General features: G+C 42.4%; 1 protein-coding gene across 1 annotated transcript in view; it reads right to left on the reverse strand.

The window, feature by feature from the left end:
• SH3BGRL2 (SH3 domain binding glutamate rich protein like 2) overlaps positions 1 to 14,237 on the reverse strand; it is a 38,842-nt gene extending 24,605 nt beyond the window's left edge. Inside the window, exon 1 of the mRNA XM_087718825.1 lies at positions 14,000 to 14,237. Within this exon, the coding sequence (XP_087574951.1) occupies positions 14,000 to 14,044 (45 nt within the window). The 5' untranslated portion in view covers positions 14,045 to 14,237. The remainder of the gene's footprint in view (positions 1 to 13,999) is intronic.
• Between the last annotated feature and the right edge of the window lie 502 nt (positions 14,238 to 14,739).

Consider the following 14,739-nt stretch of genomic DNA (forward strand, 5'->3'; position numbering starts at 1 on the left):
TTTAACGCAAACCAAAGATGCCTTTTAAAAAACAAGTTTACATCATATTCTTATGCATGCCAGTGCTGTGTGTGAGGTAATTTAAGGTGGTTCTGACAAGTGTCGTCGGCATCTTCATATCCGGTCACATGGGCAGCAAGCCACTCCCATCCGGTCACATGGGCAGCAAGCCACTTCCACAAAGGAGGCCACACCCACAGAGTAGGTTCGAACAATTTTTGAAACCCACCACTGCAGATGACCCACGGGAAGGAACAATGTTGTTGCAGTGAACAACATCAGTTCCAGTCAACGAGACTAATAGTTAGGAACAATGAAGTCTAATAACATCTGGAAGGCCACATTTCATTAACTCTGCTATCCCTGCCACTGATATGGTTAGTAAAACACAGAATGATGATTAAGAGATTCATAAAAAACAATTTAAAAATGCAGTATACAATATAAGGCTCATGGATATGCCGACAATTTTAGGTTCCAAAATAACCCCCCAAAAGTAAGTTTGACTTATCTGTGACTTTATGAGGTAAAGAGCTTTACACACAAATTAAAGTAATTATGCTAAAAAAGCACATTTTATTTATTTCTGAGTAAACAAAGCAAAACAAAATAAACACAAGATTCCTTATTTATATAAAGAAATATATTATTCTTTCATTACTAGCAACTAATTATTAGTAAAAATTAATTTGTAATGCTACAGATGTTTAGATCCAACTCAGCTGTCTCAAAAATACTCTAAAGCAGTGGTCCCCAACCCTTTTATCGCCGCGGACCAGTCAGCCTTTGATAATTTTACCGTGGCCCGCTGAGCGCGCGCAGGGGTGGGGGGGCGTTGTTCGCGACGACACATTGATTGTTTATATATCAGATTGTTTTGATTAAACAACTTTTATTTTATTGTATTTAAACATGCCTTACAAAATAAAATACAATTACATAAATATAAAGTGCTTTAATATGCCCCCCCCACCCGGACAGACTTATGTTCCTCAAAGACCATCCTGAACCCTCAACCCGGACCAACCTTTCTGCCCGCCCTCCCCCTCCCCACTACATTCGGCGGGCAAAGAACAGCGCGCGCGCGCGCGAATGCCGTGGAGAGAGAGAAAATAAATATATATATAAATATATAACTGTTTGGGAGTAAAAGCGGGGAGGCGCACCCGGCCGGGGGGGGGGGAGGAGGAGGAAGGAGGGTGGGAAGGAAGCTGGCAAGCGAAGAACAGAAAGTAATTAGCAAGGATTAAAACGACCTGCCGGAAAAAGGAGAGGGGAAAAAAAAAACCAGATCTGACGGCTAGTGCAGCCTCCACCGGAGGGGCTGCAGAAACACACACCGCCAGTCCTGTCCTTCCTTTCCAACCAGTCTCTCTCCACGCGCGCATACACACACACACACACACCACACAAACACACACCTGCCGGCAGATATGCACGCACACACACTTTTTTTTTTTTTTGCAATTGGCAGAACTACGGTTTTCTTTCTTTTTAAAAAAAAATAATTAAATGGAGGTGGGGGGTGTGTGGAGAGAAAGGGAGAGAAGCGGACACATAAAACCGAGCCGCACTCGCGAACCACAGCATGCATCTGGGTGACAAAATTGCAGGGAGAAAGCAGGAAAAGCCGAGGAGAGAGCAAAAAAAGAAAAGAGCCAGACCAAACGCGGCAGGGCGGGAAGGAAGGCGATGATGATTGGGGGAGGTTTGAAAAAGCAGATCCAAGCGCAAAAGTTACTGAGTCATTTCAGCGGCGGCTGGAACAGTTTTCTTGACTCCCTCCCTCTCTCCCTCTCTCTCTCCTCTCTCACTCTCTCTGTCCCTGGCGATGGATCGGTGCGGGAGGGGGGAGAGAGAAGGGAGGAGACGGCGAGGGAGGGAGGGAGAGAGAGCCGAGGGTGGGACCAAAGGTGGGGGGAGAGAAATGCATTTAAGAGGAGCGGATTTAAAAGAGCGATCATGGCCCCCCGGCCGCTGCGCGGCCCGGTGCCAGGTACTCCACGGCCCGGCACCGGTCCGCGGACCGGGGGTTGGGGACCACTGCTCTAAAGAACATGCCTTTCTCAATTCCCAGTATTTTATATTAGACGGTATCCAGAATGTGTTAAATTATTCATTTTATTTAATGTTCCACTTTTTCAAGAGAACATAATGTAGCTAAACAAGTAACATTTTTCCATGACTAAATTTGTAATTGTACCCCATGAACTTTGTGCAATCCCAAAAATTTACAGACAAGAAAAAATTTTGTTGCCTAGTTTTCCTTTCATTGTACTAACACGTGAAAAAAAGAGAGAAATTACACATATTGCAAAATTGTCAGAATAATGGGAGGTAGAATCCTGCATATGATTCCCCCACTACTAGGACTGTGCAATCCTTCAAAACAGATGCTTTAGAAAAGTTCGGAGTGCAGCAGTGGTGGGTTTCAAAAAATTTTGGAACCTCTTCTGTAGGTGTGGCCTGCTTTCCGGGTCCACTGGTGGAACCTCTTCTAACCGGATCAGTAGGTTTGACGAACCGGTTCTACCGAACTGGTGCGAACCAGTAGGAAACCATCTCTGGAGTGCATACAAAGTACATCATTTTGAAACAATCAAACCATTGTATCCTTTCAGTGAGAACAAATCACAAGTGGAACAGCTTGCCTTCAGATGTTGTGGGTGCTTCACACTGGAGAGTTTTAAGAAAAGATTGGACAGCCACCTGTCTGAAAAGGTATAAGGTTTCTTGCTTGAGCAGGGGGTTGGACTAGAAGACCTCCAAAGTCCCTTCCAGCTCTATTCCGATGGATTGTTCTTTTGGCCCAGTTGTTCAGTTAATCCTGACTATTCCCACAGGAACATACATTCACTTTGTTTCACTGTACTCTAATACAAAGCAAAATAGCCATAGAGGCTAGATTGCCAGAAGCAATCTCTGAACAACCATGGGAGGCTGAAAGGAGGAACAGCTGCTTTAAGTGCTTAAAAAGAAGGGCATCCTCTAATGTTTTAAATCATTCTTTCAAAGAATTTGCAGGTCTTTGTAGATTAATGGGGCCGAGTAACAGAGAAAAGGGAGGACGCAAAAGAACTAAGAAGAAAAAGTGGGCATTAATCTGTCAAAACCAGGTTATGGTGCATTTACCACAAGGCAAAATCACTGTACAGTGTATTTTACAAAAATGTTCTAAATGCTAGCTGTTTATAGATAGTTTAGGAACACTTTGTTGGTGGCAAGGTGTAATCTGATTGACAAGCAGGTAACCTGAGGATATTTAATAGAGGTAGAGAACTGAATACACAAAAGCTAAGGCAGTATCCAGACCAAACAGTATATATTCTAACTCCACGTGTAGCACTATGCTAACATCGTTTGTTTTAATTATTTTTTCCCATAAGTCACAATGACTGAGCTCATATAAAAGATACAACCATAAATCTTGTTTTACAAATCACAATATAAAATTTGCAAAATATATGAAGCTGGAAGTAAAACATTTTGCTGTTCGGTATTCAATGAATCTAGAAATTAAGCTGCATAAGGCAGCCAAGCACTTGAGACTTGCAAATTTAACTAGCCTGTTTGCACAAATTTTATTTTTATATGCTTAATGGTAAAAGAAAAAAGAAAAAAAAAGACTGCCTTAAAACCCTCAGTTCAAGACTTCTGATACGTAAGTTTGAAAGGTTTTTGCTTTAAAAGTGCACATCTGATTGCATGATCTGTAGATTAATGGACTGCCTGCAGAGCATACTTTAGTAAAATTTACAGAGCTGCTGAAAATGACTATTTTCTGTTGGCATCTTGTATCCCTGTTTAAAAAGAACAATTAGCTCAGCCACCGGTAGTAGGTACAGAACAGAATTTCTGCATGCTGCTCCCCCCCCCAAACTAAATCTGGAGCACGATCAGCTGATGGATGACAAGAGGGTAAGCAAACACTAATATTATTAAGCAGTTTAAAATGACTCAAAATGTAAATTAGCCAGTCAGGGATTGGGAAAATAAGACCAAAAACATGCCAGCTGTTGCTTAACAGAGATGTCTTGAGTTCTGGCTTAGAAGTTTGAAATATTCTTTGATTAAAGCAAAGTGTATCTGAATTCTAGGAAAAGGATCAAGAATGCTTTTGGGGAACAGCATATTTATGCTGTGTGATCAGGAAAACGTATTCAAAATATATAATTTTCTCTACTGATTATTTTGTAAACCACACAATCTGATCAAATTTGTGTATCGTATTTCAAAAAAACTGAGAGCCAGTTTAGTTTTAGTTAAGATGCTGAGCTGGGAATCAAAAGACTGAATTCTATGCCTCCGTTAGGCATAAAAATCAGCTAGGTGACTGACTTAGAGACCCTCTCTTTCAGCCCAACCGACCTCACAGGGTTGTGAAAAGTGTTCGGAGACTGCAATTAGTCCAGAATTCAGCCACGCGAGCGATACTGGGTGTACCAAAGTACACCCACACTACACCTATCCTCTGCGAGCTGCACTGGCTTCCCATTGGTCTCCGAGCACGATTCAAGGTGCTGGTTATCACCTTTAAAGCCCTACATGGCCTAGGACCCAGGTATCTACAAGACCGTCTTCTGCCGCAAACTTTCCTAAGACCGATAAGATCGCACAGAGTGGGCCTTCTCCAGGTGCCATCAGCTGGACAATGTCGGCTGGCGACGCCTCGGAGTAGGGCCTTCTCTGTTGCCCCTCCGGCCCTATGGAATGAGCTACCCCCAGAGATCCGGACCCTACCCACTCTTATGGACTTCCGAAAAGCTATCAAAACCTGGCTTTTCCGGCAGGCCTGGGGCTGTTGACCTCTTGATTGAGGTCCAGCCCCGCTTAGACTGGGTGCATGTTGTGTTTCTTTTAATTTGTTGTGTCTTATTTGTTTTAATCCTTTTTTAATATTTCTTATTTCTGTAAGCTGCCCGGAGTCCTCCGGGATTGGGCGGCCTATAAATTCAATAAATGGAAATGGAAAATGGAAATTGTTGTTGGGAGGGAAATAGGAGGTAGGAGTATTAGGTATTTTTTCTAAAGTTCCTAAAAATATTTTCTAAACATATATCTGATGCCTTTATTTCTGATTTTACAATTGTACTATCTGTTCCCATCTTCCCAAGGAATGCCAGTATGTAATGAAATTACATATAAAGAAAAATCTTAAGTGATTAGAGACCAGAGTAAATTGGTCACAGAACATTACATTACTCACACAAGATGTATCTATATATTACTAAAGCTCTTGTTGTCAAGACCTTTAATAGGGTGAAATGGTGCATCCTAGGGCCGTGATGTCGAACCTATGGCACACTTGCCAGAAGTGGCATGTGGAACCATCTCTCCGGGCACGTGAGCTGTAACCCAATGCTCTTCCAGCATCCAGCCAGCTGGTCTTCATGTGTGGAGCACCGGAAATCGAAAGAGCAGCTGCCCGGTGTGCATGCGGGTGCCAGGAAGATAATCTTTCGGTTTCCAGTGCGCATGCTGATCTTCGCATGCACATACGCACCAGAAACCAGAAGACCAGATGGCTGGTACACATGTGTGTGCCAGAAACAGGAAGATCATCTTCCTGGCATGCATATGCGCATCGGGCGACTGTTTAAATAGATAAAATAACAGAAGAGGATCTTGTAGCATAGAAACTAGATTTAAATAAACAATTAATGCTCTCGCATACGAATTCTGCTCGTTTTGAAATCAGGTAATTCAATCTTTGAACTGAGTGGGAGGGAAGCTTACTTGGGGCTGCAGGGCAGCCGGAGATTTCCAGCGCGGAGCAGTTCTGCCTTCAGCTGGCCCCCCTTCTCTTCACAGACACAGAAGCTGCAAAGATCAGAAAGGCATTTGCTTGACAAAACTTCTCTCCTTTCCCTTCTTTTCCCGAAGAGGAAGGTGTCTGTCAGATGTCTGATAGATGATCATCTTAACAGATAACGCCACTGGTAATACGGGAGCAGCTGTGTTTAGCTGCTACCATCAGTAAGTCCCGCCCAGGAAGTCAATCGGGACCCATGATTTCTGAGGGATTAAATTTTGGGAAGTTGTGGCTGCCTCGGTGCTGCTGGTGGCTGCTATGCTGCCGCTATGGTTGTGTAATCTTCATTTTTAACATTCTGTGACAGTTTACCAGCAAGCCTTGTAATCCCCCACTTTCTCCACCAACTAGGGGAGTGGAGGGGAAGATTTCCAAATGCTTCCTGCCAGATGACCACAAAGAAAATCAATGGGGAAGCTAGCAAGAAGTTGAAAGTTCCTTCTTATCTCACTGCTGTTTTTTGCCCAACATCGGTTATTCCATTTCTCTTTTTAGGGAAGGAAATATATTTGCAACAATGGGGTATAGGTTGTCTAATTTTATACAAAGATGTCTCATTCTACATATTGTTCCTTCTGAAGAGTGCTCTACATTCAATATAAGGTAGCAATGGAAATCAAGGATGAAAGATTTAAGATTAAAGTCCTGCGTTTTGCTAGTATTATCAGAGTCTATTACTCCTAAAAATACTGAAATTCTGGTACAAACTGAAGTTACTGGTAATTTCTATCATACATTAAAAATGAATTTCTGCTGTAATCCTCAATTCGCTTATGTGGAAGAAAGGTCCCTGAATAATGTAGAGAGTATTTCTAAATAAATAAATAAAAATCCCAGAAGGGCAAACTGTATTAATCCACAGAAGGAAAATATATATTTTGTATCCTATTACAAATTTTTTTAAAAAATGGTAGAAACATTCACACACCTGGAGTCCATTCTACCAGATGTGCAAAAATAAGCAGTAATAAAAGGGATTGGCTTTCAAATTAATTGAAAAGCTTCCCCTTCTTTTTACTCAGTAAACATAGCACCTATCATAAAAATGCAAAGGAGATTCCATAACCCTTACATGTTCATTTATTTATGTATTATCCAAAATAACATTGTACTTGAGTAATAATAAAAGAAACTGAGGTTAAGGGAAATGAATCCCCTCTGTTAAGTGAAGAGCATTCTCAATTCAGTAATTTCAAATGTCTGTTGAGGAAGTAAAGCTTATTTTTCATACAAATGATCGTAATATTATTATCAAGTTAATTCTGAGAATTGTTTCACTTCTATCTTGAGGAATATACAGTAGAAAGGAATACCTCTGGTCATAATTCGTTCTATAAGTTTGGTCGCAAACCAATTTGGTCGTGACCCGAACCTACTTTTGGAAATTCGGTGCTTACTTAAAAAAAATGGTGTGGAAGGGGAAATCAGCCGCGGGGGAAAAAAGTGAATTTTTTGGTTGGAATCCGATTTGGCCATGGTCAGAAGTGTTTGTGACCAGTGGTTCTATTATACACTGATACCTCAGTAGTCATCATTAATTGGTTCCAGAAGGCATGATGAGTACCAAACAATTTTTTAACATTAGGTAAAAAAACAAAAACATTAATGTTCAGGTAGTCCTCAACTTACAACAGTTCACTTAGTGACCATTCAATGTTACAATGAAAAAAGTGACTTATGACCATTCTTCGCATTTACTACAATTGCAACATCTCCGTGATCATGTGAGTTACATTAGAATGCTTAACAACTGACCCATATTTACGACGGTTGCACTCTCCTAGGGACATGAGATCCCCTTTTGCAACATTCTGACCAGAGAAGTCAATGAGGAAACCAGATTCACTTAACAACCATGTTACTAACTTTACAACTGAAAGGGATTCACTTAATAACTGTGGCAAGAAAGGTCGTAAAATGAGGCAAAACTCAGTGAACAAATTTCTCACTTAGCAACATATATTTTGGGCTCAACTGGGGTCGTAAGTTGAGGACTACCACGTTGTGGCCTGTAGTGAGTCACAAGGCAGCTGTCATCAACAAGTTCTAGTTTGTGCATTGAATATCAAACAAATGATGAGTACTGGGACAAACTTTTCACATCAAAATGAGTTGAGTACCAAATTCGATGATTTGCGAAGTAGTTGAATATTAAGGTACCATTGTATGTGGATAGGTAGTGGGGAAGAGACTTTTGTTGTATTCCATAGCATGTATACTTTGGATCCTTCAAGTTTCTACTCTTTAACAGCAGTGCATTGCCATCCCGGGGAGGTGAAATGTCTTCTATCTGCATGCCATACCGTCTCTCTCTTTGCTATCTGAATCAAATCAGGGTTTAACAAACAGCTGAGTGTTGAAAGCCCAATAAACCTCAATCCAATTCTGCCATTGAAAATTAAGCTATCACTACTGCCTAATCACTTGCTTTTGTGGCCAATTTCAAATTCTGGTACTTAACTTCAAACACTGGGAGAGTTTGGGTGCCAAATATGAACATTTTGCTGCATCGGCTTATACTTTTAAGTTCCAAAGAGGAGGCTCATGTCAAAATCTCTTGCATTTAATAACAAATAAGATGATATGACATCGCCTTTATGGAAAACTGTCCCCATAGCAGTAGTTGAGGCCAGCTTCACCCTCATTTTGTTCCAGATGAAAACCTATTTATTAGTTGGCAAGTTTAATCTAATCTTATTTTCTGTATTTGGTTCTCCTTGGATATATTTTTAGTACTATATTCATTACATTACATGTTGGAATAATAGCCATTATTGATGTGTTAACAAAGAAAGTTCTTGCTTGTGTTACATATTTACTATTACTCTTTGTAAAGGACCAGTGGTGCATGCAAAACACAATTTTTTCAGATAGTAGAAAGTTGAGTGTAAAACTACTCTCTCGGTAGGTACAGATATTCGTGGCACGACAAAACTGCGAAGCCCTTATCCACGGAGACATAAGCGTGTCGCTAAAGCCGCGACATCATCACCACGCGTCATCACCGCCGCGACAACAGCGCGGCAACAGAAGGGCGCTTTAAAATGGCGCCGCAGCAGAAAGCCGATTTCAATTAAGGTAAGGGTTAGGATTAGGTTTAGGGGTTTGTTTTAGGTTTAGGTTTAGGGTACTGAGTGCTTGGGAATGCGCGGATTTGCCCTCCGCGATTATGTCATCATGGTAGGATCGCGTTTTTCCTTAGCGCTTCGAACGGCGCGAATTAGTCTTCGCGCTTATATCTCCGCGGATAAGGACTTCGCGGATTTGTGGTGGAACCACAAATATTGCATGTTCTTCATACAATTGCTGGTTTAGCATACTGTGATCCTCAATAATACAAATAATGCAAAATTATTTATACTTGGTGCAAAGCACAGGGGCTAAGTTCATACAACAAGATGCTAAGTTAAAATTAAGCAAACTGCATAATGTGTGAATCTAGCTTTTCCTGGGGAGGGAATAGCAGAGGTAGATGGGGTTAGCTCAGATGTCAACATGTGAATAATAACTTTCCCCCCTCCTGCTGTTCTGGCCTAGGCATTCTGAGAAAGCATAAATCACAATCTTAGTCCCCCAAACCGTCTTTTATTTATATGGCTGTGAATTATGGTCATTCACAGCCCACAAGGCTTCACAAAAAGTCTGTGAAGATTCTGACAGATGTCTGCTCGAGTTGCCAGTCTTTCAGATGAATGTTGATAAACACCCACCTTTATCTCCCTTGAAATGCTGCCAGAGACCTAATTGCCAAATTAGCTTTGCAAGGCCAAACTGAGCAGAGTCAAACAGAACTTTTCAAAGCTTGAACCGACCAGATGAACTAATTGTTTCCTGCAAAAGCTCACATCCCATTCGCTCCTCTTTTATGTCTTATGGGAGGGGCCAATCATCTCCAAACCTTACTCCCGAGTCGACCCTGCTTTCTTAAATTATTCTTGCCTTCTGGCAGCTCTGCGCATGCGCACATTGGGAACAGGCTCCCGCTGTTCTTCTGCCTCGCCGATGTCAGACACCAGAGGCTCCAGAGACAGCAAATAACTACCAGATGGCCTTGGCCCCTACTCTGCCTCTGATGCAAAACCCACAACTGAGCCTTCCCCAGACTCCAGGACTGGCCCGTGTTCCCCCCCAACCTCCTCACCATCCGACTCTGCTGCCAGCTCCGCAGACTGCCAGCGGACCACAACATCTGCTGCTTACCTAATTGAAAGTCCTTTTAGTAAAGAAAATTGCAAACAAGAAATTAAGGGTTTTTTTGCAACTGATATATGAGAAAGTATTAAGAAAGAGTATATAAAAGACAGAAAATTGAAATCCACTCTTCATTATTTTAGCAATAGCAGATTTTTATATACCGCTTCATAGGGCTTTCAGCCCTCTCTAAGCGGTTTACAGAGTCAGCATATTGCCCCCAACAACAATCCGGGTCCTCATTTTACCCACCTCGGAAGGATGGAAGGCTGAGTCAACCCTGAGCCGGTGAGATTTGAACCGCTGAACTGCTGATCTAGCAGTCAGCCTGCAGTGCTGCATTTAACCACTGCGCCACCTTGGCTCTAGTGACAGCTTTGCTTCTACTGGTGGAGGACTTTGTGTGCACAGTAATCCATCATTTGTGCTTTAACTAAAGAGAAGAACAGAATGGTGTAGTCTGATACTATGCATGATGTTATAGGCAGTGATCTATATCAAGGTTCCCCAATCTCTGGGCCGTGGCCCATTATTGGGCCACAACCTGTTTCGAACAGACCATGTAAGCAGTGGGCGAGCGTGCATTGGAAGCTCCATTTGCGAGAGTGGTGTGCGTGCCCCGGTGCTTAAACAAATGAAGTGGGACATGCTCACATGGGCACCTGATGCTCGCATGGAACCTCCCCTCTCCCCACACCAGAAAGGTTGGGAATCTCTGGTCTAGATTATGGCTGTTGCACTATTGCTGCTGCAGAATTGCCAGTAGCACTTCTCAGACCTATTGATTATTGAGAAAGGAACAGTGGTGTTGAAAGTTGGTATCGGACCTGGGTACTTGAGAGACCGCCTCCTGCCAATTACCTCCCTACGACCAATTAGATCCCACAGATTAGGCCTCCTCCGGATTCCATCAGCTAGCCAATGTCGACTGTTGACCACCCGGGGGAGGGCCTTCTCTGTGGCTGCTCCGGCCCTCTGGAACAATCTCTCTGTGGAGATTCAGACCTTCACCACCCTTCAGGCTTTCTGCAAAGCCGTCAAGACCTGGCTGTTCCGGCAGGCCTGGGGCTGATGAGTTCCCAGCCCCACTCGAATTGTTGTGGCTGTTGAGGAGTTTTTTAATCTGTTTTCTGTATTTTGTTTTTTGTCTTGTTTGTTTTCTTTGTATTGTCCCCATTCCCTATTGGTTTGTTAGCCGCCCTGAGTCCCTTCGGGAATAGGGCGGCATACAAGTTTAATAAACTGAAACTGAAAGTGCTTAAGGCCACACCACTTTTCACAGCGTATCAACTAGAAAAAAATATATTCTAGCATTACGTTTATGTATACTGTATACACCATCCCTTTGCTTTGAGCAAGTGAATTATTTGCTTATTTTAATAGTTCAAACATTCAATTACAGGTATGGCACCCAGGAAGTGAGTAATAAACTTTAAGGGAAGGAAGGATTTCCCGAATTGCACAAGGCAAATAGGCACAGAGCCAAATATAAATAGTGCAACTTGACGTATGCCTGATCAAATATAAGCTCTGTTAAGCCTAGTGCGACTTACTACCAAATCCCAGGTTTTTTTAATGTGAAACAGGGACAGCATCTTCAGTCTTGGTTATTTTAATCATTGTTTTTAAATGTGTGACACAGATTAAACATTTTGATGATGTATTACTATAAACCACTTGCTAAAAATAGACTGACAGTTCTACTAGGAGAGAGGCTTTTATTGTGAATGTTCAGTGACTGCTCATTATACAGGTTCTGAAAAGATCTAATAGCTACTCAGCAGACTCCTGAAATTGATAAATACTAATTTTGGGCTGTTAACATACAGCTACCTAGCATGATTACATTCTGTGTGCCAAACCACACTGTGCTTCAGCATTTATGACATGAATGGATGGAACGCAAATATCACACAGCTATCAGATCTGTCATAAACTTCAGAATCCATAGAGGCAGCATCAGTGTGCTTTACAGAAAGCAAAGTTCAGTATCTCCAACACTGAAGGAAAAGCAGTTATGGGTGGAGTAAAATCTCCTTCAATGACTTTCATAAAAAGCCCAGGCAGGTCCATATTTATGCTTACCTTGGCGAGAATATATAACTCAACAGAGTTCTCTAGAGATAGCAAAATTAGTTACAGCAGCAGAAAGTCGAGGGATTATAAACTACCTGTACAATATTTCTAAGAGCTTTTGCTAACTTAGTGCTCATTAGATTTCAAACTGCACAATACCTGCAGGAGGGAACGCCAGAGATGGCTATCTCTGTTATTATTGTACAAAAGACAGTAAACTTCAAAGGGTTAGTGGGGGTTCACTTTGTTCATTATCATATATAGAGACACCAATCCTACATTCTTTGAGTGACAATCCTTACAGTGCCAAAATATCACCCTGTTTGTGCAAAAGGGAAATATCTAAAGACTAAAAGTATATTGAGAGAGAAACAGAAGGACAAAGAAGATAATATTAGTGGGGACCCTGTCCAAAAAAACCACATTTTTTTGAAAACTAGTGGATATGCTAACCCAGTGTTTTTCAACCACTGTGCCGTGGCACACTAGTGTGCCGTGACATAGTGTAAGGTGTGCTGTGGGAGAATTACTTTATATATAGTCAATATAGGCACAGAGTTAAATTTTTTTAACATTTTCTAATGGTGGTGTGCCTCGTGATTTTTTTCAGGAAAAAAGTGTGCCTTTGCACAAAAAAGGTTGAAAAACACTGTGCTAACCACATGCAGCTGAAATTTTACGCACATTTACAGAGGAAGCGTAACTACTTAAACAGCACATGCTGCAAAGCAAAAATGTTTATTTTCAAAGAGCTGCGGGTGTTGGTTTAGTATGTGCTTTCTAATCATTTTAGTGTAAATCCTCCCACCTTCCTTCAATAGATTAGAGTTTAAGGTGGAGATTTTAGCAAGGCTTAAATTTGACTTGCATCCAAAATACAACTTTTGGAGTTTTCGTGTGGGTTGAAAAATGCTACTGAAGCAGCAATTTTATAGTGAATTAAATGTGTTTACAAACTCAACTATGTGCATATAATTACAAGCTCTGTTATGAGCTCAAATGAGCTCTGGCATGTTGATTGCGAGTTGATTGTTTATCCTTGGGTGTTGGACTATATACGTGGTAGGTTTTGTGTTTAAATTCTGTACATTGCCCAAAATCTCTTAGATGAGATGGACAGGCATATAAATCATATAAATGCATAAGGGCTTCTGATGCACCTACTAGTCCCATTTCTACATATTTTTTTCAAAAAATAAAGTGTTATGCATTATGTAATTAATTATTAACTATTAATTACGTCGTTTTAAAACGGGGGTCACTCCAATTTTTCGGAAAAGGTAACAAGGACAGTCATGCTTTTGATGCATACTTATTTGCTTTCACCCTTTCAGATGACCAAATTAAAGGAAATGGGCCACCAACCAGTAAACAACCTTATTAGTAAATTACAACATGCATATTCCAGCCCGCCCAAATCCAGAGATACTGCAAAGGAGAGGCTGACGATAGGACCGCTCGCCTCGTCTCTCTCTCTTTACCGGGAAAAAAAGGTTGTTATTAGCCCCGAAAAACAACTACGCCGCTTTCCAGAATTACGGACTTTGTTGCCCACAGCAGAAAACCGTCTCTGTCTCTCTCGGCTCCGCCGGTTCCCTACTGAAAGATTTCGCGCGCCTTTTGCTTTCGGTCGGGTCGCGATTTCGACAACCTCGGTGCATAGATGCCCCGGGGGTTGGGGGGAATCTGGGGTCTGCATAGCCCTCCTTCCCTAACCTCGCGTCCCGAGTGCGATGGAGAACTCTCCTACCATCGTCCAGCAACATGGGTCGTGCGGGGCTAAGGCGGGATGGGAGTTGTAGTCCGGCCCAAGGTATTTGAGGAGGACACCCAAGAGGCAGGGGCGGTGAATGAATGACAGTGGCTCCCTCGCCTGATCGTTGGGACTTTCGCGCTCCCCAGCCTCCCTTTTCCACTCACCGCCACGGAACAGGAGGAAGACGCGACGAAAAGCCGAATGACCATCGTCCCTTCTTTCCTCCCTCCCTACATGCGCTTCGAGGCAGCTCCCTCTGCCAAAGTCTAGAAGCTGCGAGCCTTCCGCGCTTCCGTGTCGCGCCGCTTCGCCTAGTCTGCCTAGCCAGCGCCTAGCCTGCCTCGCTCCTATAAGCCCTTCCGCCCTACGAGCCCGTGATCGCAGGGCGCGCCGCAGATAAGCAGGGCTGCGAGTGACTCTTGAGATGCGGCAGGGATCCTAAGATAAGAGGAGGGGGGAATGGGGGGGGAGGATGCAGGGTGCAGAGATGTCTGGGAAATGTAGTTTTACGGGCCCTGGCATAAACCGAAGCTGTCCGACTCCAACTGAGGAATCCTTCCCCTTCTCTTCTTTTTGAGAAGGGTATATGCAAATAAATAAGAGACGGCGCACACCATCACTTTGTTATTTTGGGGGTGGGGGATTGCAAAATCATCTCAATGACAAACTAGTGGGATAAAGAATGTTATCAGTTGAACTGAGAACAGTAGCATAAAGAATGGACAAGTATTCAGCTATTTCACTGACCTCCTTAACAGATGTTTATGGAAAGATGATGTGCAAAAAAGGGATTGGGGGGGGGGAACCAATGCAAAGACAAAAGCCATTGAGTGGTTGTGCATTTTCTGTAAAGACTTACAACCTAACATTGTATGAAGGATGCAATTTCCATATTTTAAAACCT

The sequence above is a fragment of the Thamnophis sirtalis genome, unplaced genomic scaffold (genome assembly GCF_051295495.1).
Source record: "Thamnophis sirtalis isolate CommonGarterSnake01/CBP01778 unplaced genomic scaffold, rThaSir2_p1.2 scaffold_6, whole genome shotgun sequence".
Lineage (NCBI taxonomy): Eukaryota > Metazoa > Chordata > Lepidosauria > Squamata > Natricidae > Thamnophis > Thamnophis sirtalis.